Source organism: Apteryx rowi, unplaced genomic scaffold (assembly GCF_003343035.1).
Source record: "Apteryx rowi isolate R43461 unplaced genomic scaffold, aptRow1 scaffold_1063, whole genome shotgun sequence".
NCBI lineage: Eukaryota > Metazoa > Chordata > Aves > Apterygiformes > Apterygidae > Apteryx > Apteryx rowi.
The window spans coordinates 77,545-101,582 of record NW_020447268.1 but is presented as its reverse complement, the minus strand read 5'-3'; the positions used below and the strand labels follow the sequence as shown (position 1 = coordinate 101,582).

The 24,038-nt window shown below is 43.6% G+C and overlaps 1 protein-coding gene across 3 annotated transcripts; it reads right to left on the bottom strand.

Moving 5' to 3' along the window:
- Positions 1-34: 34 nt before the first annotated feature.
- Positions 35-12,263, bottom strand: CYSLTR2 (cysteinyl leukotriene receptor 2). 3 transcript variants are annotated; one of them, XM_026069878.1, is made up of 3 exons: positions 12,188-12,250; positions 4,890-5,001; positions 35-3,333 (listed from the first exon to the last, which is right to left on the bottom strand). In XM_026069878.1, the coding sequence occupies exon 3, from the start codon at positions 3,305-3,307 to the stop codon at positions 2,375-2,377; it is 933 nt and encodes a 310-aa protein (XP_025925663.1). In that variant the 5' UTR covers positions 3,308-3,333; positions 4,890-5,001; positions 12,188-12,250; the 3' UTR covers positions 35-2,374. The 3 variants fall into 3 exon arrangements, with proteins under 3 accessions (XP_025925663.1, XP_025925652.1, XP_025925668.1); XM_026069867.1 differs by lacking the exon at positions 4,890-5,001 and having other exon boundaries at positions 12,188-12,263; XM_026069883.1 differs by lacking the exon at positions 4,890-5,001 and having other exon boundaries at positions 35-3,329; positions 12,188-12,238.
- Between the last annotated feature and the right edge of the window lie 11,775 nt (positions 12,264-24,038).

The following is a 24,038-nucleotide window of genomic DNA, read 5'->3' as shown; positions in this document are numbered from 1 at the left end:
TAGTAAACCTAGTTTATTGAAACATGGTCTTGACAGTTAATTCAATTGCTAACAAAGTTGTAGCATGGTCTATACAAAAAATGTGACCTTATATGTGGGATATATTTACCCTTTAGATTCAAAACTCTCTGATAAGAGGGTACATTTGGATGGACACAGAAACGAACACACTCTAGTGCGATTAAATTGTGGATAACCACCTCTTATTTTTTCCATTTCCTGATAGTAAGGTGTATAGTATCTTGTCAAAGGCTCCAAGATTGTCACTTGTCCCTGTTCAGGACTACTCCTGATAGGGGAAAACCATGGAAAAAGAGTTTGCTCCCTTCCCTTCCTTTGTCCACTATCTCTCTGCACAAGCTACCATCTTGATCCCATTCCCATTGCAAACCAATGGTAATATTACCTTTTTCTTCAATAGCATGGGACCAAGCACTCCATGAGCTAACATGGCATCACTGGATCAGGTCTCAGGTCTGTTCCTGGACACACAAAATAAGCCTATCTAAATTCTTGAAATAATGATTTGGAAAATAAACTTTAGTGAAGACATGATACAAGTCTGTGCTTAATCAAAGACAGCATAAAATAACTGAAGCAGATTAACTCTTCAACTGAAGCTAACTGTGAGGTAGCCAAGGAAAATGTGACTTTCCTGGTGATATGCTGAGTACTTTTCCACCTGGTCATCAATGATTTGTTTTCCTTATATTTCAGACAGAGTTGAAAATAGTTGGTTGCAGTTATTTTGGTTTGGGATTAATAAACTTCAGCTGATAGAGTATTTTCTCCCCCAAAGTCCAGAGCACTGAGAACATATCTTCACTGAGAGAAACCTTCTTCTGGGGGGATTCCAAAGGGAGGGAAATCTTTCATCATTATATCAAGTCTTCATATGAGACAGGCTATTTTCCTCACAAATATGACAAATCTTCCAAGCTAAAAAAAATCCAAGCATGGTTTTATTTAAAAAAGGGGGCCATTTAAAAAAAATTCAGATGTGCTCAAACTGAATTTGGACCCTGAGTGCACTCAGTTGCCAGTGGCCTGATTTCTTGGACATGCATTTTAGAAAATATTCAGGGGCTTAAAAAAGCAGACAGCCTTTTGGGTGAGATTTTCCAAAGCCTGCATAGGTGGACCTCCCCACCGCTTTCTAAAACAGCACTCTTCCTCCTCCTCCTCTTCCTCCTCTGCCGCCCATCTTTCCTCCTGCTCCTGGCTACATGTGTTTTCCTGCTGCTTTGGTCCCATTTGATGTCAGGCAGTTCAAAGCAACTGAAAGTTTAATCCTATGAAATAGGGAACAGTTTTCTGCTTGGAGGAGACAGGAGGTGGGGGATTAGGGACACCTCTTTGGCAGCAGTTTGCTGTCAGACTGGAAACACTCCCTAAGGCTGCGCTGTCAAATGTCCTACTAGCTACCCATCTGGGCCTAGATATTTTTGAAAGCCTGGCTCTGAATCCCTATGCATGGACTGAGCTGCCTAGCCTCAAGTGCTTGGCTTTCAGAAAAGCATGGGCAACACTGAGCATAAAAACAAGTTTTGCAATGGTCTTGAAGGGATGAGAGAGCACTCAAAGCGACGCAGGGTGCAGCTCTGTGCACGTGAGCCAGCATCCTGCCTTTGGTTTCAAAGGTCACATTACTTATATCATTGCAATACTGAAATTGTTTGCTTGAAATCATTGTTTCACTTGATAATCAGTGAAATATTAAACAAAATACCTCGGAGTGGAAAATCTAGAAGTATTAATGCTTTCTGAATGGCCTGAGCATTGCCAGGTCCTGCTTGGCTCTCTGCCTGCTGTGTAAGTCAGACTCAGCATGCTTTATATTTCTGTTATATGCAAACCTTTGGCCAATGTTTGTAAAGAGAACTGGCACAGCACCATGAAGCATCTGAAATACGCACTTCTACACACACAGGGAAATGGAGCACAAAGACACCGAGATAGTTAGGTGAGCAGTTTCCCTTCAAATCACTGGTGAGTAAGGAGAAATGAAATACTCTGGTAACAAGGCAAATTGGTGGCAACATTGAGAAAAGAATACTGCTCTTTCAGTCCCTTGCCTTGGCAAGGGTGAACAGTGGAGGCATATCTACGCTGCTAAATAAAAAAGGACCAGGGACTTTGCCCAGGCACCTGACCTCTGATCATCCACGCGGCTTAAAGTTAGTGAGCTCCTGTCTCGGTTTTGGACATTTCCAATGAGCTCTCTCCAAGACACTTTTGCTCCAGCAGGGCCTGGCACAGAGCCACGCGGCTCCAGGCTAGCTAGCACCACATGGCTTCTTTTCTTTAATAATTTGGACAGAGTCTAGATGTCCTATCAGGAGCGCATATATATAATTTTGCAATTCTGAGTCAGCTACCTGCAGTATAAACTTCTGATTTGCGCTTTGAAATTTTCAGCAACAAAGTAATAGAGCACAGGATCAAGGCAACTGTTCATGGCAGCCAGGCAGAGAGTGATGACCATCGCCTTGTGCAAATACAAGTTGTCCTGGCGGCAGTCATTGTGCCTCAGGTGCACAGTTCGCAGTATGTGATACGGCAGGAAGCACAGGAGGAACAGGATGAGAGTGATGATGATGGTTGACAGTGCCTTCTTGTGACAGACTGCCTTTTTTTGCTGAGGAGTCTTGGTCTTGAGCAGCGCTTTGATGGCAAAGACATAGCAGATGATAATGGTGCAGAACGGCAGGATGAAGCCCACCACGAGGACGACGTTATTCATCAGAAAGAGGCTCTGTGTGTTGGCTGGGCGGAGGTCCAAGCACTTGTCTGGGTGGCTGTACCCAGCAATTTCCTGGCTTAACAGCGGGCTGGAAGCTGCCAGTACAAAGAACCATATCGCTGCGCATGTTATCCTGCCATGCTTAATGTTAGTTACTTTCCAGTGCTTGAACGGGTAGACGATGGCTTTGAAACGAACCACACTCAGCACGGTGAGAAAATAAATGCTGCAGTACATGTTAACGTACAAGCTGTAAGTCATGATCCTGCAAAGGACTTCGCCAAATATCCAGCGTGAGCCCAGCAGGAAATAGCTGGCCCGAAAAGGCAAAGTGCTTGCAAACATGAGATCTGAAATGGCCAAGTTCTGCATGTAGATGTTTACCGAGGTCTTTCTCTGGGAAGGCTGGAAGAAGACATATATGGAGAGGCCATTTCCAACAGCACCCAGGAAAAAGATAGAGAGATATGTGGCAGGATAAACAGCTTGCTTGAAGCCATCAATCATACAGTTGGATGAGCCATTAGTGAAGCTGTCATTTAGCGCCATCTCGGAAATATTCATAGTCTGGGGTAGGGTCCTCGGCCTTTCTGACAAAGTAAAAAGAAGTGGTTGTGAGTGTTGGATTACAAGCCATGTGGGGAATTCACCATTGTGACTATTTCACTGAGTGCAAAAGTTACAAGCTGCAGAGAGCAGTGGAAAGTAAAGGTTGGTTAAATGAGTGTGATCTCCCAAGAAATACACATCCCAAAATTTGTGCATGACACTTTCAAAATGTACAACACCAAGGAAGCTCTAAATGGTTTGGCTATTACAGCAGCTGGTAGTTGTCTCCAACTATGTAAGTGCTGCCTTTTGAAGGTGAATCTTATACATGTGTTTCAATGGCAATTTTGTGAGCTTCTCTGTGCAAAATAAGCAACTTGTTGTCACTCATTTTGTAACAGAGAGATTCTGAGTCAGCAGTTACCAGCCCTGGAAATATCAAAAGCTGATCAGAAAAGAAGTCACCATCTGCTAGGAAGTTTGTGTTTCAAATTAGGATGAAAAGCCAAAAGAATTGAATTTGCCTAATGGTGTCGCAGGGGGAGAGGGGGTGTTACTGGTTGTTATTATTATTATCATTATCATCATCATCATCTCTGGGTTTATTGCAAACAGATTTACTGAAGATGGCTATACAGTGTAGTCAGAGCAAGAGAATCTTACTTCACATTTGTTATTGCCCAAGTCTTGGTTTCTTACCACTTCAGTGGTTTCTTGTCAGAGATTCTCTTAACTCCAGGAGAGTAACCTTGAGAGGCGTCCCAACTCAAGGGGAGATTCACCGCCATGCAGCCTGCTGCCATGCAGGAGAGCTCAATGGGCTCTAGGCTGCAGCGCTATTTACGGGCCCGGAGTTTGACTCATGCTGTGTTGGGGATAATATACCCCTTTTTGCTGATCTCATGCCCATTTCTTGCCTCACCAGTTGCAACCAGTATCGCTTAGTTCATCCTGGTCACCCCTGGGCGCCATCAGTTATTTGTGGTCAGCTGGGGCCTGAGGTAAGGGGAAGGGGGTAGCTGTGCTCCACCACACTTTGGGCCTGAGATGGGGAGGGGGGTAGTTGCGCTCCGCCACAATTGGGACTAGTGAAACTCTTCTGCTGTTTTCTGCTGTTGACAGGATGTTTTTGAACTTTCCTGAACAATACTGAAAGCATTCTGATGTCCTTTCATAAGAATAAATTAAGGACATTTTTACCTTAAACAGCGTATAAATACTGTGCTAGTTATGCATGGCTCCTTTTTTAAATTCCCTTCTCCTTACACAGGATTTCTTCTTTCCTTTTATTTGCTGATAGTTTTCTGTCTCTTTTTGTGGGACCCTTGCCTCATTTACTGTTTTTGCAACCTTTTTTGTTCTCAACTGCTCTAAATCAGATAGTCATCTATGCACACTGTGGCCCATGTTAGCAGCCCTATTGAAAATGATCTGTGAGAAAATGGGCTATGTTCATGTAGAGTGATATTTTTTCCTCCCATGAAACCATAACTCAATCAAACCAAAACCACTGATCACTAAAACACTATAAATAATAGTTTTTTTCTCATTAGAGTCTATTTCCTTGCAAAATTCCACGTTTCTTTTCTCAGCTCACCTGCAACTACTGGTACTTTAAAAGGAAGGTTTCAGAATTGTTGCTTGTTTAATAGTGGGAAAGCAATCCCCTCTCCACATCTGCCAGCAAATGCAGCATGGAAAATTTTAGCCTAAAAAATAGAACAGTAAGAAATTTTTATGTGCGTGAAAAAGCAGCTTGTCATTTGCCCCATTGATAGTGATAATCAGCCCATGGTACATGACTTGGTTTATCTCTTATTCTGAACCTCATTGGCCTAACAATTTGAAATGAATTTATCTGTGCAGGTGGAGTCTCACTAGTGGGCTGTAGATTTGGGTCCCCTGAGCATCCCTGTACCGACTGCAGTGCTGGCAACACTGGTGTTCCTGGCATGGCTGTAAACAGGAGCTAGTTTGTGAACTCAAGCCTTTCCCCGTAGTTTTGGAGCCCGCTAYGTTCAGGCATGCCTGTGTTATCTGCAGGACTGTGTCTCAGAGGCCGTCTGGATCCCTGAATACTGCAGTCAGATGTGTCCCAGCAGGGGCCTTTTGTCTGGCAACTGGAGTGGCCCCACTGCGAGAGGGAGCGTGGGAAGAGCGATCCCTCTGGGCTGGGTTTCCAAGGAGCAGGACTTAACTCCCCGTGGTGAGATGGGAGTGTGGTGCCGGCGGAGTGGGGACTTTCACTCACACAGAGGTTGTATCCATCCCTGCAGTGCCTGAAATCATCCCTCCAGAAAACAAATATAATAATATCTATTAAGCTTACTGGGGCTGGAGATTGGAACTGGGCAAACTGGATAGTGATGCTCAGCAATGCCTCAGCCTCAACAAACAAAGTGCTCGTAAGGCAAATTCATGCTCTTTTAAGATTCTCTGCCACTGCAGAGGAGAGAGACGAGGCACACTTCCTAACAACAAATCCTTTTCCAATCAGAGGAATTTTGAATGGTTTTGGTTTTCTATACAAAGCAACTGGCTGACATGGAAGTTCTCCAYGTGGAATCAGGAAACAGCTTTTCTTCTGAGTAAAGCTGGTCTTCCCATTTTTCAGGGAAACATCATAGCCCAATATACTGCAAAGATAAGAGCACTTTTGATTGTATTTTGCTATGGCCCAAGCATGCTTGCCTTTAGAAACCCCAAAACACAACAAAAAATTATTAGTGAAGAGACCAGCCACCAACTGAAGTGTTCCTGTTGTGTGGGCCACCAAACATGACTCTCTTAAACCTATGAGATGAAGGAGTCAAACAAAGATGAAGAACTTGGAGCATGTGCAAATTTGAAGCCCTGCTCAGCAACACAGGTGATCTCTTATAGCCTGACACTATCTGCTGAAGGAGAGGATTGGAGCAATTAAAATTTAGTTTATTAAAACCCCTTCAGCTTCAGCATCCTGGGGAGAGTGCTAACAGGTACCACAGACACAGAAGCAAAGTCACTTTGGTCAGGCTCTTTAGATGGGGTAATGTAGCTAACAACAACCATTAAAGCTATTTTGTGTTCCTCATCTCTCAGGACAGCTAAAGACCTTTAGGAAACTAGATGCCTATGTGTAATTGAGGAAACACAGCATCCTTGGAAGTGGTGAGACTCAGACTCTCCAAATTATCCAAACAAAGCTTTTAAGCTGTTATGGGAGGTCTAAGAGAAAGAGGCCGGGGATCAGTCACCTGAAAGCTGTTAATCACCCTTGTGCCTGCCTTCAATCAAGGGCCAGTAATGACCTGTGCAATTATATGTAGATGCTTGTATTAGTTGTGTTTTACCATACAGATTGATGTAGAATGTAAGGTCCAGTGAAAGATATATTACACACAGGAACATCTCAAGCAGCCACAAAGTAAAAGGGGAGAGTTTTACCCCTCCTTGCAGCCCAGAGATGTTCATCAGCCAGCTAAGGTCAGGAGATGGCTCCAAGATAAACAGAAAGTATTACATACCTAAGGAAAGGAAACAAACTTTGTTTACAATAAGAGTGTCCAGGCTGTCTCCTGGGTAGGGAAAGAACAGAATGGGTTTCAGGTGAAAGACTAAGTCTACAGAGTCCCCCAAAAGACTTCAAAAGGGAGATTGGCAGTAAGAACCAACACCCCTCTGAGAGACAAGAGGGAGCGAAAGGGGCAATCTGAAATGGGAGTCTCTCCTAAGTGGTACTGAAAGACTTCTCTGATGCAAATGCTCCAGGAGGAGATTTTTTTCCTCTATGTGAGTTTCTGTGATGGAAACTACCAGACAGAGGCAGTGGAGGCAGAAGGGTATGCCTACACCCCGAGGCTCTGACACTGCCTTGGCAGGAGAGAGTGAGTGAGTCAGCTCAACAAAAGAAAAGGAGACTTAGCAAATGCGTGGGTGCACAAGCCAGGTGGAGAACTGATAGCACAGAAGTCATGGAGGGGTCCCTGGAAGACATGTATCTTGAACCCAGAGGGGCACAAGGGGAGCGTCACAGAGCCCAGTGAGGTCAGGAACTTCAGCATTGAGGATGAGGGAGCATGGAGATTGCATAACACCCCTCAGCCCTATAGCTTGACCCAACTCCATCTTGAGTCATTTCATTGCCATGTCGGCTGCTTGGGAGCACAGCCGGCATTGCAAACCATCAAAGCCTGCTGGAGAGGCCGTGGGCGATCCATTTAATAATGAGTCCTATCTGTACAGGCAGCTTGAAAGAGCATTTACGCCTCCTTGCCAAGTGAATGGGGCAGCTCGCACAGCAGTTTGCCTCGGGAGGGGCAAGAGGAAGAGTGGTGGAGGCTCCTGGAGGGCAGGYGAGCTTGCTGAGTGCTTGGCCTGTGAGAGCTGTAGTTGTTCCCTGGTTGGTGGCCCTGAGCTTCGGGTATGCATTTGGGAGTCTGTGTAGGCTGCTCGAATGGTCTGCTGAGTAAGAGGCAGCCTTACTCACCTCCCAGAGTGTGTAAGGAGAGAGCAAACAAACTCAGGAATATGGTATTTTTGGAGCTTCATGAAGAATGTGCCCAGACCCAGCAGCAGATAAAAGGCAGTAGCTGAAGGACCAGTATGAACAGGGCAATTTCCAGGTGCTGGGGTTTTCTCCAGTGCACACCCTTAGGTACAGCTCACCCCTAGCTAACCAGTTTGGTAAGCATAGAGTATTTAGTAAGCATAGAGTCTTAGTTGAAGGAGACGCTAATATAAGCCTCCCCAACCTCACAGATTTTAAGCTCAGGCTGCAGGTAGGAATCTAGCAGCCAAAGAAGGCAAATCAAATGACCTGCAAAGCAGCTGGCTGGCACATGCTGTATTGAATGACTGAGCAAAAGTCAAACTTGCTCATAATTCTGCATCCGTGCTCAAAGCCTAAAAATAAGAAGGTGGAGCAAGAATGCTTGGCACGAGACAACAACGCTGGTATAACGGGCATCTCGGAGACTTGCTGGAAAGAGGATAATCAATGGGATCCCGTGTTGCCAGGCTACCAGTTTTATGGTAATGATACTGTAGGATGTTCAGGTGGAGGAGTGGCACTGTGCATGAAGGACTACACAAAATGTAACAACATAAAAATATTACGTTTAGAGAGAAGCACAATACATCCTACACTCTAATAATAAAAATACAGTATGAGGCTTGCACAACCAAACTCCTTATCAAGGTGATGATAGTGATCAGAAAACATTAAGTGAGATTAGAGAAACTGAAAGCAGGTAGTAATAGGGGGAGATTTAAGGTGCCTTCGTACAGACATGATGCTGTGTTAGGATGAGATGTAGAGAAAATGCTTGTATGCAGTAAATGACTGATTCCTAGGATAATTAGTCCTGCAACCCGCAATACAGGATGCTATTCTGCAATTGGCCTTTAGTGCTGCGGAGGACCCAGCTCAAGCAGTTTGGGATGGAGGGTGCCTTGTAATAACAACCGCAGGACAGCTAGGTTCAGCATTTCTGTGAGAGGGAGGAGCAGTCCCAGAAGCAAGAAGCCTACCGAGTTTTGGGTGCTGTTTAAAAAAACAGACAGAAAATTCAACAGAACCTGTGCTAGAAGCCCACATATAAAGTATGACATCATTCCAAAAGAAATAAATATTTCAATAAATATTGAGGCCTACATGTATCAATAGAGCAGTTAGCAAAGCTATTATAGGGTAAAGATCATCATTAGCAAATTGGAAGGTTTGTCCAAATGAGGAGAATAGGAAAGCCCATACTATGGCAGCTCAAATAAAGAGAGGAATTGAAGAGCATTAAAAAAATTTTTTTGAAAGCACCTGGTAAACGATGCTCAAGCTGAGAGTAGCAAGTTTTGTAAATACATCAAAAGATGAAAGACAGCTAGGGAACTGGCAGGGTTGCTTGATGGCAAAGGATCTTTTAGGGATAACAAAGCCATAGTGGAGAAACTCAGTGAATTCAATCTTCCCTGCTGAAGATGCTGGGGTATTTTCATGCCTGATACATTCTTTGTAGCAAACAAGTCAGAGGAGCCAGCTCCACTTGGCGTATGTATTCAGGAAATATTAAACTGACTAGATAAGTTTAGAGGCCAATGAATAATCAGGACCAGATGGCTTTCATACAAGTATCCTGAGGATCTCAAATGTTAAACTGCTGGCCAAGGCACATAACCCACCATTACAATCAGACACAGTGCCAAAGGACTTGAGCGTTACCAGTGCAGCTCTTGTCTGCAAGAAGGGCTCGAGAAGGGAGCTCGAAAGCTGCAGATTGGTTGTCTCAGTGCTGGGACCAACCGACCACTGAGACTGCCTCCCACCTCTGGTAAGGTGCCAGGGGTCCATAACAAAGTACATCTCTGAGCACATCGAAACACCAGGCTGCTGAGAAAGAGCCAGCACATCTCCTGAAAAGGGAAGTCCTGCCTCACTCATCTGCTGAAGGGCTGTAAGGTTGATGGATGAAGGGGGCCCAGTGGTCATTTTATATAAATATGTATATCCATATATATACATCTGTATATGTATATATATATATGTATTTATATAGTTGAATTTTCTAAAAGTCTTTGAGAAACTCCTGCATGAAAAGTTTTCTAAGGAACTAAGTTGCCAGAAATCTGGAAGACAGGTTCTTTTATGGACTGAAAGCAGGTTAAAGGCTGGGAAGAAAAGTGTAGGGCTTAATGAAGCCACAATGGGGTCTCTAAGGTTTTGTGCTTGGACCAGTTCAATATCTTTATCAATGACCTGGAGAAGGGTGTGAGCAGAGAAATCTCCAGGCTGGCAGATGACCCTAAACTTTTCCAGTGCTATGCTGGAAAGGTGGCAGATGAGCTTCAGTGTAGTTTCATGTAAGGTAATGCATCCTTGGAAAAATAATCTAAATCATGCCTATGTGATACTGAACTTGAAACTGGCTGTTACATTCAAGAAAGAGCTTGTGTTTGGTGTCAGTGATGGAGTCATTGTTGACAGTCTACTGAAGTCGTTTCTGCCTTGGCTGCAACATCATCCAAAAAAGCCGACAAAATGAGGGGCATCATCAAGAAGACTATGGATAACAAAAGTGTGCCACTTTGTATAAAACCTCCATGCATCCCTGTTGTGAATGCTGTGTGCAGTTCTGGTCTCTGCACCCAAGAGAGACATAATGGAGTTAGAGAAGGGATAGAGAGGGGTGAGCGAAACGATCAAGGGACAGAGCAAGGACTAAGAGGTTGGGACCCTTTAGCATGGCAGGAGAAGGCTGAAGGAAGATGCAGTCAAGGCTTACAGATGCGTGAAGGTGATGGATGGTGCAAATGCAAACTGTTATCCATGGGTCCTGCAGCACTAGGGGAGCTCAGCAGACTTGGTGGGAGCCTACTTTCAACCAGTGAGGGCAGGTGATATCAGTGGGTTCAAAACAGGGTTGGACAAATTCAAGGACAATAAATGGGAAATGAAGGCCTGGGCAGGGATATACCCTCTAGCACCCCTAAACAACAGTTAGAGATGCTGGGGGAATACAAGGGCAATGCACTGCAGGAGGTGATCTGGCTCCCATGGTCTCTCTAAATAGCATCTCCTATTGCCACCATCAGAGACCAAATATTGGGCTAGATGGAGGTTGCTCTGAGCCACTAGCTCATTTCTTATGGTTGTACTTTGCTCCCAGTTTATGTAACAAACACCACTGTAACTCAGTTGACTTCACTGTGTTGCTCCTACTTTCTGCTTGTGAAGTGAGACCAGTACCAATAGTGATCCTGAAAAAAGAGATTCCACCCTGTATGTTGAAAAGCTATTACTGGGAAAACTGTAACAGTCAGTAGCCCTGGGCTGTCCCCAGTTCCAGTGGAGGGCTAAATCAAGAGCAGTCAGACAAGTCAACCAGTATCTCAGCCGACAGTGGGAAAGATTTCTGTGCCATGCTGCAGCAGGAGGAATCCCTCCCTTTGGGGGATGGGGGGGGGGGGTTGGTGGAGGGGTGCTGCTGCTAAAGGTGTAAATGTGAAATTCTTCATTCCAAACTGCTGAAAAATTCCAAGTGAAGGTTCTCAGATCTGCCCATCTGAAACATTGAGTTCACCAGAAAGTGAGGAACTACCAAAAGACCTAATTTCAATATGGTGTTCCACATATGCAACATTAAATAGAGAAACTGTGCTGTTCATGCAAAAATATGGTTCTGTGCTATGTTTAGCGATAAAGATATAGATCCTTCTGTGTAGCAGGAAAACAAGATGTTCTGCACATCTATCACAATTTGCCTTTGTCTGAAGAAGACCTCAGACACCAGAGTCCCATGTTTGTTATCTGAATAGAAAGGCTGTCATAATATCCTTGCAATATAGGAGCATTCATGTCATATTACTTGCATTTGCCACTGCACTATGAGAAAAACAGAAGCTCTAATGTTTTTTTAAACTTCCCATTTGCTTTCTTTCTAGTGTACATTTTATATTTCAGGAGCAGCATTACCAGGAATAAATATAACAAAATGTGATATCTTCAGTTAACACTGAATTCAATTCACTGAAACATGTGGCATTTTATTAACCTTTCTACATGCATGATAATAAAAAAGAAAAAACAAGATCCTGACCTTTAATACTTTTTTGTTTTAGAAGTTTGTCATAAACAAAATTTGTCATTTTGGTCTGGTTAAAAAATGAGATGCACTCAGATCCACCACCTGATTGTTATCTTCTATCCGGCAAAAGTCCTAGTTATATAAAGTCACACTTTTTTCTTCCAAATAAAATTCTCAAGTCTGGCTTTAGCATAGAGAAATYTAGTCAGTGATTACAATTTCTAGCAAAAACAAAGCTTACTGCAAGTAATAAGAAACACAAGTAAGTTGTATTTTAATTATTACAACCATTTTTATCTACATCAGAAAAAGAAAAAGAGGATAAATCTTGTCCTACCTCAGCTCTTTTGCCTTCTGGTGTGTTCACTATTTCCTTCTGCTTTTTGTTGTTCACAGCTTGCAGCTTTGTTAGCAGAAATGAAAAACACAGAAACTTGAATCAAAAACAAATGCCACAGAAGGGTAATGAACAGTAGGAAGGGGAAGTAAATCCTTATTAAGAAATCTTCTGTTTTCTTAAGTGAGAAATGTTTTCAGCTCAAGGAGTGGTGCTAGTAATCACATGGCAGTCTTTCATACTTTTCCTCCAATGAAAGAGGCCCTGCAGCTAAGCAGTGGTCCTGGAAGCTTTCTGAATTTCTATATTTGGGCTCTATATCTTTGCTTCCAATACTCACAGTTGATGGACATATTTGGAGATCATGCTATAAGCTTAACATGGATCTTTAGGGGTGTAGTTCTTGGAATTATTAAGGGGACACAAGGACACATGACAGGGGTTATTATCCAGGCTTTTTACTGCAGAAAGTACATTAAAAACAACATCATAAGCAGGCAGCTAGGAGTTGATGGGTAATGTAACTCAGCTCACACTTCCAGGGTGAATTTACGGAGCTGAGGGACTAATTTTCCTTGAATTTTGATTGGACCTGAATACATAGTGCTGCTTGGTCATGGACAAGCGATTGCAGCAAATGCTTTACTGCCCTTTAACACTTTACCTCTCATCAGTGGATCAGTGTAGATGGGTGCTCCTAGCCCACTGCAACTGAGAAACAGGTATCTGTGCGCACTATAGGTTGGTTATTCCTCCTTTATGGTGTCAGCGCACGCAGGCAGATCAGACTTATTCAAGTGTTTCTTGGCTGCTGTGTTTTATTTCCCAGCTGCTGCAGGCCAGGCATCCACACATGGTCATTACCATAGCTAGGCAGATGGAGAGTCTCCTCCTAAAACCTGCTCAGCACCTACATTTATAGTCATCTATCCTCCAAAGCTTTCTTGGCAGTCCCGCTCGTAACCTACCCTCCATTGGCCACCTGTGTCTGATTCTTGTTTATAGCGAGGTCCCTTCACTTTGGTTTGTAAATGGTCTTTGGAACATGGAAAATCGCCCTCTGGGTGTGCTCTGCGTGGTAGGGGGGTGAGTGGTGATGTGCAGTGCCTGCAAAGACCTGTGTCACCAGACTTCACAAATCCTGACAACGAGGGGGTGCTGCAAACACAGCCCAGCACTTCTTATTTCATGAAGCTGAAAAAGGACATAGGAAACCACGTGCAGGACTGCTCTGGCCTAGCTAAGGGCTAGGTGAGCACCTTCGGTCTCTGGAGCGAGCTGTGAACATTTGCCCATGTTTGCATTGACAGCGCAAAGTACATTTACAATGTCAGAGAGCCATTTTAAATGAATTTGCAAGGTGCAGAATGACAGTGAATTAAGGATGCTCCTGAAACCACTCCACTGGTGCCTAACGTAGATATTGCAAACTCATGCAGCATCTAAGGCCATGGCTGTGTCCCATCCCAGCTGTGGTGGTGCTGGCTGGTTTGGTTACTCTCCCAGCTCTTTCCCCATCTGCCAAGGCTTGCTTGCAGAGCTGCGCGGGTGCAGGCTCTTGCTCATGCTTCAGTCAGTGAGGCAGGGTACCTTAGACACCTGAAATAGGGGGTCTTGGCTATCCCAGCTCATTTGAACTGCAGCAGGATAGGAAATGACCCCATGAGCAGCTTGGTGGGCAGATTTTGGGGGCAGAGCCCTTTGGGAGGAAGCTGTGAAGAATGCTTCAGAGAGCACAGCTGCAGCCAGAGGAGAACTGTGCCCACCAGGGCCGTTCGGGAAATGCCCCAATAATTCAGATGGCCTCTTATCTGCAATGGGCAGAGATGCTGTGATGACTAATGTAAGCATTGCAATAGCAGCCTGATGACATCCGTATCACACGGCATGCTGCGATAATCACACTGGGACTGATAAGCAGGTTGTTCGCAGATACACAAGGTCAGAGACCAAAACATGTGGAAAAATTACTCATTGATCACATTTTATTTCCCTGAACGTGTTTTGAGAACGCCTCTTTCACCGTGTGATATGGTATCTTTGTTGCCTCGTAATTTGTTGCATCCACCTTCTTACAAGCCCTGCTTTCTGCAGAGTACTGTTTCTTCTCCTTGCCTAAGTAATGCTGTATTTCCTTTTTAGGCTGTTTCAGTGAATGGGGTTGGCTGCCAGCTCACCCTGCACCTGATGAGCTGGAGCTGGAGTGACTGCCTGGGATTTTTTAGACTCTGTCACTGGATGACTCAGCTTCTGAGGGGAGTTTAGTAACTCCCTTATTAATAAAAACTTTAGTAATTCTGCAGAAACCATCTCAGAATATCGTGAAGAATCAAGGACTCTCATTGCAAGATACTTTGCACAAAACACATTCAACAGTTACCAGCCTAGTTTATCTCTGAATTTTGCATCCCATAAAATGCAGAGAAGGTCCAAGATGCAGAAGCAGCAGGGCTGAGAGTGCAAACTACTAAGCTAAGCTGCAGTTATGCTCCCTCCTGCCTCTGTTTCTGTTTCCTTTTGCACTTCTGGCTCCACAGCAGCCCAGTTTCAAGAGAAAAAAGCAGGAGGGAGTGACTCATTCTTTACTTTCCCCTCCTTTGCTTACCCACCTCTGCCCTGGTGCGGCCCAAGGATGAGGGGTCAGTTSCTTCCCTTCAGGCCACGACTGCAAGCAAAGCCGTGGCTGTAGGCTTTGAATTCCCATCGCGCAAAGCTTAACTTTGGACCATAATGAAGCATTTCAGGCCAGGAAAAGGCAAAAATCTGAATTATTCATATCGGCAAGTTCAAGCATCCTGGTGGCCTGAGTGCTCCCCAATGGGAGCGCCAGTTGAGGAGCCCATCTCCCATGCTCGCTGTGGAGGGCACCTTGCTAGGCAGCATGGACATCCCAAAATTCAAGGCGCTGTGGTGTTTCGCATCACCTCTCATGCACTCTGTAGGGCCAGGCTTCCCCCCTTAGCCATACTGCAGTTCAGGTGATTGGGGAATTAATTCTCCAAAGGGGCAGTTTAGGCATTTTTTCCCCCAAAGCGGCCTTCCCCTCCCAGACACCTCTGCAGGCCACAGCCTAGAAGTCCTACTGTTGGGCTGCCTCCTGCTATGAGGCTGTTTCAAACGGCTCCATGCGGTGACTTTCTGGCCCACGTAGAGCTGCTGTTGCTGCTCCAGACACCAGCAGAGCCAGTGTCTTGTTGTCAAAGAGGTGCCGAGGGCATGTGGGATGATTTGCCAATTCACTCTTCCCACCGGCTAGAGAGGAATGCTAAGTTTCGCCCCCTAAAGTGAGGGTGGACAAGCACGTTGCCAGGCGCATCCATCTGTCGTTGCAGTCCCGCGGGGCAGGTTGCCCTCTGCTTCGTGCCGCAGCACAGGAGCTGGGGAGCTGCCTTTTTGGCCACGGGGATCTGAAACCTGCCTGGGCAAGACTGGGTCTCTAATGCACATGCACATTCAAACAGACCCGTAAGAGCACACTGCGCTGCTCACAGGGCGTAGCGGGCAGTTGCATGCCAGTTCGTTCAGCTGGGCAGCCCCGCTGCTGCCCAGAGCAAACCACGGGGCCGTGCACAGGAGACCTGGCAACCCCCAGCACCAGGGGAGTGGGATGAGACATCCACTGACCCACGCAATCCAGAAGAAGGAGTCCATATATTTTTCCGGATGCTCAGCTAATATTTTGCTGTCTGCAGGCATGAACGTCCAGTGGCAGAGTTTCACCTTCACACGACAATAGGTTTTTTGGTAAAAAAGGATGTGTCAAACAAACAGAAGGGATTACCTCCACTGGAGATTTTAATGCTTCATGTCTTCAAAATAGCAGCTTAGCCTAGTAACACATATCTATTTCCAGAGACTAAAATTACAAAGCTTACATTCATTTTCTGTGCAATTGAGAAAAAAAAAAAATAGCATCAAACGTTAGTAGCCCATTTGCTGTCAGCCACAAGGCTGTATAGCTGGGAAGATCAAGGTGACTACTGCATGAAGAAGGAATAAAGAAGGAAGGGTAATTTTAACAGAAATTATTCAAAAAGGAAAAGCACAGAAGGTTTTCAAGCTGTTTCTTTTGCAACTTCAATAATGACATCTTTTTTAATTGCTTGTAGTCTTTTCTTAACAGTTTGCTGTTCCTCATTAATATACTAATGAAGGCAGAAGAATGTTAACATATATCTGGAATGGAAAAAGACATGTAATATTGTCTACATGTAAAATAAACTGCCCTTTTAAAAGTATAAAGTATTAAAACTGGAGAAGTTCTTTGCCTGCTCCTCCAAAGGTGCTTGTGGGCCTTGGGAAGAATTGATGGTCTTCAAAAGCCGTGGAGCCGCTGGCAGCCAGGAGCATTAATACACTTCCTAGAGTTTAATTGATCCAGTCCTCAACTCTGAAAAGAGTGAACTCGAGCAGGACAGAAAGTCAAACACTTTCTATGGCCTTCATCTTAAGCCCATTGAAGTTATTGGAAAGAATAGAGCCTTTTTTTGGATTAAAACCTAAAGAAAACAGCCTCAGAAGCTGTGACTGGAAAAAAAGAACTTTTTTTTTAGTAACTAGCTAAAAGCATTTCAGTTTTAAAACACGCAAGGTTGACAGTGTGCCAGGAATATTTACTAATATTCTGTCTTCTCTGCGTAGCCTGTCTTTCAAAACCTCTCTGCTTCTCTATCCGTCTATCTACTTAGCACCATCTTGATGTCACAGGGACTTTTGCTTGTGTTATGCATTTTGAATAATCACACAAACTGCAACTGCAACCTCTGTTATTTCTGTTTTGCATTTTGTGTGTTAGACATTACAAAATTGCAAATTGATGGGGTTATGAAAGTGCAGAATCTGCAGGATTTGGCAGTGATCTAGTTACCTCTCCCTTAAGATATGAGATAAGATATCCTGTAGATTATCACACACGTATGTTGGCATGTGTATGGCATTTTACAGTAAGTGACCTACTTCCAAAGCTCTGTGTTTTGATCTGTGTCTACCCCACTTTAAATGTTCCGCATGTCCTATGTTATTCTGCTGGTCTCTCTCTTCATACAAATCTAGAAAGTAGAAGCAAAGCAAGCTTCCTCTCTCCCCTTGTTGGTGACTCTTCTACAATAGCCCTAACCCAACAGCTGGATAAAAACCACCAACAATATTGCAAAATCTGAATGATCAGGTTCAGGTGCTCTGCATCTTATATTCAATGGCTAAACACCACTATTGAAACGCAGCCGGCAAGTCTCTCCACATGAATGCCAGCTATCGCCAAATCCACTTTCATATCCATGCAGTCATTGCTAATACTTAGTAAAGCACTGACTATCACAGAAAACAGCCTGTCTTGCTGTAGTGCCGTTCACCAGCCCCAGTTTCTTTATGCCATTCTCTCCTTTTTACTGTGGTCCCTTCGCTTTCCTACTCATTGTATTTCCAATGCTATTCCATGCTCTCTCTCTATGTGTGCAGGGATGTTTGTGCATGCACACAGTTACACGTGCAGCTGCATGCTGCATGCGTGCATATATACACATGCACAAACACAGATGCATTTGGATGCATGTGTTTATAGATAACGCGTTTGTGCGCTTATGTAGCTATAAATATATATGTGCTTATGCATGCTTGATGAAAATCTTGAATGGAAGTCGCAAGACTAAACTGTGTTGGCCAGAATTTGAAGAGCCATGGGAAGAACTGTGTGGGACATAAGTCGCTGTTATCTCCGTCCAAGGCTGACCGCTTTCATTTGTCAGAGGTTTATCTCCCTGGAGCATGCAGGAGGCTCTTCTTTCTGAAATGGTCTGGAGCTTACAGAAAAAGTAAGTTTAAGCTTTTGTTCTCAGTCTGGATTTTAATGATGTTTCTTTAGATAAAACTCACATGGGGTCAGATCCCAGAGGCAGCATTTTCTATTCTACAGGCTTTGGGAAATATTTTAGGATATTGTACGCTGTTTGATACTTTTAAAAATGTATTTTAAAATACTACATAAAGATAGACCATATGTGTGATTTTGAAAAGGATAATAACATCACCTCTTGTCCCCATTTTTTACTTAGAATTTTAGGAAAAGATCCAAGTGTCTAGGATCAGTTATAAGTGTGTTGTGAAAAATGCCTACTTATAAATGAAATTTCCAGCCTTGAAAATTGCTTGGATTATCCTTTTTTTGTAATTAGTTTGCAACCAGTGGTTCCCCCACCCTCACCCCAATAAAAACGGGAATTAATTTAAGCTAATCTTTGTCACAGATGACATGATTTTGTGAAATGACTTCACTTAGTTACATCCTCTTTAATGGCATACAGTAAGCCAGACTGGCTGAACAGGGCTGGAGGCAGTGGTGGGAAAGGGGAAGGGAGGCAAGGGAAATCTTGCAGGCACCAACTTCCTCCATCATCAAGATGGAGATCGTTTGGCACCAAAGTGGGATCTGGCATCCACGCATCCCATCTCCTCAAGACCCATCTTCGTGGGGTGTTGTCTCTAGGGGACCCTGTCCACTGGCACAGCCAGTGCTTGGGACTAGTGTGGAAAGGTCTGAGCAGCCTGACATGGGCTGGCTACACAAACCAGCGACCATCCGTCGGGCTTGTGTGGGGATTTGCAGCCAAACCGGGAGGTAGCTCACTCTGTCTTGGTTGAACTATCTCATGTTTTGCTTTCAGAGCCCTTAGTGCAGGGAGGGCAAGCTGGGCAAAGGTTAATTGGTCTTTCCTTGCAGAAAGAAAATGATGGCAAATACATGATTTAATTCAGTTTTGTTTGGAGAGCTGTTTCTTCCACTTTGTGGTTGTTTTTACTAGACCAAAGCTGTAATTCTCTTGAAATCAGGAGCATGCCACCAGAGAAGAATTAGCACAATGGTTTCAGTTTTATGTAACATTCCCAATACCCCGAGATTGAGTGCTTTAGAAGAGAATAAACAAAATGAAGCAAGCTGTTTGTTCAGCATGTTCCAGCACCCATCCATCTGCTTCGCTTTGTACTCAGTCCCTCAGCCACAACTTTTCTCATCCGCTACTGTCAAAAATATGACTCATTCTTCACATAATAGACCGGGGGAAAAGCAGATAAGTTTTTATATATAACAAAACTTTTTCTTGCTCAGGATCTCCTGCATCAGCTCTTATTTTACTTCTCATTAAAAAGAATGACACAATGAAAATACACTTTTCCTAGTTCTAGTCAGCTGCGACAGCACTCACCATCTCTGCCATGATTAGCTCTGCTTGGTTCTTCACAGCACCAGGCAAACGAAGCTTTGGCATAGCTAATTTTAGGACAAGTAACCAACACATCTGTCAAATTCCCAGGCCATGATGGATGCCAGGAGTCTAAGATAAATGTTAGCAAGGTTTATACAATTAGTGAAGTTGGTGAAAGGAGGGGAGGTCTCATTCCCTTTGCCCAAGTGCGGCTAGTATGGTGTCCTGGCTATACAGCAACAGGGCCAATGYGGATGTCTAGCAGCAGGCATGCAGCGCAGGGCCACAGAGGTACGGGCTTGCGTTCGAGGGACTTTGAATTCAGAAGCCACCCCAAAGTGGCAACAGAGGCCAAAGCATCCCCCCAGATGGCTCTGTCACAGTTTGAATCTGCGCTGTGTCACCGTAAAATCCCTATTCCCACGCAGCTGAAGTGCTTTCTGTGGGAAGGGTCCATGTTGTCTGTCCTGTGGGTGTCATCTTCAGTATGTGTTTGGGTGGTTGCTCATTTTCCATGGAGTCATGCTGCATTCTGCTCACAACAGCGCTGATATTGAAATCCCTTGAAAGACTTTTATTGCCAGGTTAAGGCTGTGTTTTGTTAGAGCAGCAGCACAGATCTCCCTGCTCTGGCTTTACACATGCAAGACTGGTTTTAGCAACACATCCCCTGGCTGCTAAACAACAAGTAGAGTACACAGCAGGCTGTCAGCAGATTCCCAGTTCAGACGAAATCTCACAGCTTTTTTCACACAAATCTCCCACTTTCCCACAATGACACCCTTATATGCATCAGACAGACATCTCTGCTGAGAGAATCTCGCATGTATTAAGACTGATTTCCCTACTCTGAGAGCATCACGTGCATGAATCAAGAATTCATTCAGCTTAAGCAGTAAATACTGCTTATGGCAGAGGACCACGAAGAGAAGGGAAAAGAACAAAACCGAGACTTCCCTCTCCAGAAGAATTCTCCATGTTCTCTCCTTTTTTACTTCTTTTCAAACAGATGAAAATACAGTTTGGCCAGTTTTATTCTTTGATGCGTTTTATTCCATTCCACCTTGCGCGGTTTGAGTGAGCCAGTTGCTAGCAATGAGCCCAGTCACTACTGTTGTGTAAGTGTGTGTGTGTGTGTGTGTGTGTGTGTGTGTGTGTGCAGGGGGACACTGTTCTCTTCTGCAGGAAGGTACCAACGCGACACTGGTCTTCCTCTTCCAGGACTTTCTGAGGGCCATTCTATTGAAAAAGTGGCAATAAAGAAAGGGGGAGGAATTAAGCATCTCCACAGGGATGTGTTGGCGCTGATGGTGCAGGCTGATCCCACTTTTAGCGTGCTGGAAAGGCAGATCTTTGATGGTGCAGCTCATGTGCATTAGCGTGCCAAGCAGATGTGGGGAGAGACTCAGCAAACCCAAAAGCATAGGTGGAAAGAGCAGGAAAAACGTGTAAAGACAAATGAGGCACCACTGCCCAGCCCTGGGGACAGGGACATGCCTGCACATGTGGCACTGCTGACACGGCACTGGGGTGAGGAAGGCAAGGGAACTCCAGCCAGTTGGGTGACATCTCTGATGGGAAGACTGATGCTTTTGCATTTCTCAAGGGGAAAACTGCTGAGAAATGTGACTTTTCTTAGTTGCTACAATCTCTGGTATTCATGCACAGGACATGAGTGGGGTGGCAGACCGTCAGATTAGATTGAGATGCTCATTAATTTTGCCAGGTTATTCTGTGAGACTAAAGTTATTACAGAAAGATATAGGTTTATGTAAGGGGGAAACAAGAAATAAAAATTATATTCTTTAAAATCAAGGCACCTATTTACCTTTTGGGTCTTAATGTGATTTGACAGAACCACATAATGCAATCTCCAAAAAATATCACTCCATGCAAAGCTCCAAAGAACAACACCTTTAATATGCCTTTTTCACTTCATTTGCTCTCTCTGTGCATTAATYTCCTAGACATCTCTTAAGCAAGATACTAGGTATAATTCAGCAAGATTGTAGGTATAATTCCTATGAGTTACCTGAATTACTTCTGTCAAATTTCTATCAACAGTTATATCGTATTAGTATCATTATTTCATAATTTAAACCTTTCATTCCACTATTAATCAAAGGCATTCCTAGCAAATAACCCAAGTGTTCTAATTTAACAACAGTATCAAGTCTTACTTTCCTTTTTAACAATTAAACATGCTCACTATAATTTCTGCAGGTAATAGAATAGTTTCTACATATCAGTATAGCAAAACCAGTCTCATGTCAAGCAAACTTCCTAGGTCTAAGTATTCTCTGCTTGCATCTCTGCAAAGCTGAAACACCTCAGTAGGGTTCAACAGCATTATGTACAATATCCTCCAGCTACATCCACAGAAAATTCTGTTTCCCTTTGACAGGCAATCCTGAAAACATCTGCAAGGGTAAGCAAATTGGCTGTTGGAGTGGTATACTCCCACTTTAGGGATGTTTTCTATCTTTCATTTTTCATCTCTTTAGTGCACAGATCCATCACTTGTACTGCCTAAATGTATTAGAATTAGAATTGCGAGACCACAGTGCTAAAATTAGCCAAAAGTTGAAAGCACAATTTTACTATGTCAAGAGTTTGCAAACGGGTGATAGAGGCTCTTTTCTGTTTGATATGAGAAATTGGAATAAAGCTAACGCAATATTTAATGGGAGTTTCCTTTGCTTCAGCGTAAGAAATCTTAGCCACAGCCACGATTCCTGTCTATAAAGATACCATTCAAATTATTTTTGACTGTTTTTTTGAAATACAACATACAATGTTTGCAGGTCATAGTCATAGAAACATACATGTTTTGCTTTGCAAGAGAAAATAGGAAGCCAAGAAAGGCCGTACAGAATCAGTCAAAATGCTCACTTTGTCTGGTACTGTCTGTGACAGTGGCCAACCAGAGATGTCTACGGAGCAGTTCAATAAAAAGTCAACTATCAATAATTCATGCCTAAGGATTTGCTGCAGGAGAATTGTCCTGAGATTTAATAACCTTTGATGACTTTCTCTTCCATGAATTTGTCCAGTTGCTTTTGAACCTACCAGTTTCTCAACTTCTGGCAACCTCCACATCTTGCATAAAGATTCCATTGCTGAACTGCACATTATAGAAAATATTCGCCGTAGAATTAGGTCTACACATGTACATTAGAACTACATGTGTGAAAAATCACATCACCTTGTCTATTTTGAAACTGCTGCCTACCAGTGGGTTGGGGGTTTTTTTTGTTTTTTTTTTTGGTACTCTCTACTTCTTGTATTGACAAGGAGCAGGAATAATTGTTTCTTCTTGCATGCAAAGCGAAGGATGGCTGATTTGGAACAAGGATCTATCCAGGACAGTGTCCTACTTCCAAAAGGGGCTGAGCAGACAAGTGTAAGAACAAAGCAAATATAGATGGTACTTCCCCCTCGTATTCTCCCAGCTTGCAACTATTTTTATCAGAGAGATTTCCAAGCCTGGCATGGTCTACTTAGCAACATCAGCAGCTCTCCAAAGCGCTTGTCCTGTCTCCCTTTGAACCTCCATAAACTTTTTGCTTTCTCAGCATCCTTTGGCAAGGAATTCTGCAGGTCTATTATTCTTTTCATGGAAAACATTTCCTTTTATCTATACTGAATTTGGTTGGCACTGACTTTGTTTGATGGCCCCTTGATCCTGTATGGGAAGAAGTGGGGCATTTGGAAGACAGGATACAGCTTTGTGGTGTTACCATATGTGAAAGTTTTCCTTTTATTTCCAAACTGGATGTAAATACTATTGCTCTGTATTCACCCTTCCCAGGCCACTCATGGTTTTGTAGACCCTCCTGTGTCATCTCTTTTGCTGGATGAAGAGTCTCAGCCTACACACTCATTCGTTATATGGAAGCTGGGTTGCATGCCTTGGTCATTTTTGATTTTAAACCTTATCCAGTTCTTTTAAATCCATTCCAATTAGGGGAGCTCAGTATTGCGCAGAACATGAAAAACATCAGTGCATTATGGATTTAGACAGTGGCATAATAATATTTGCTTTTTTTTTTGGTCTACTTTTGAACTCTGAGTTGAAGTTTTCGTGCTACCTTTCGTTTTTGAGAGGTAGCAGTCAACTCAGAGCCTATTATCTATTTATAAAAGTAGAGCTGCTGGACAAGGGAGCTTCTGATGTGCATCATTTTACATGTCTCTGCTGAATTTCTTTTGCCATTTAATTGCTCTGTCATGCAGACTCCTATAGTGCTTTTGCAGTTCTTCCCAGTCAACCCACATCTTTGCTACCCTGAAGACCTAGCATCATCTTCAAGTTTTATCACCTCACTTTTACCTTCTTCTCTAGATTAGTTATTGATTATGTTGAACAGTACAGCCCTGGCAGAGACCTCTGAAACACCCCAGTGGCAATCTCTTTCCACTGTGAAAACTGACCACTTGCTTTTACCCTCTATGTCCTGATTATTCATGCAAGAATCTTCCCTGTTATCCTATGGTGGCTGAATTTCTTTAAGGCTCTTCGGTGAGGGACTTTCTTGGATGTCTTTTGAACACTTTAAGTATGCTGCATCAGCCAGATCTCCTTCGTTTACATGATTTTTCACTCAGAGCCTTCCAATGTTTGTGTGATACAATTTCCCATTACAAAAGTT

What these genes read in the sequence shown, in the direction of transcription:
- CYSLTR2 (XM_026069867.1), bottom strand. Translation starts at nt 3,307, where the DNA reads ATGAATATTTCCGAGATGGCGCTAAATGACAGCTTCACTAATGGCTCA.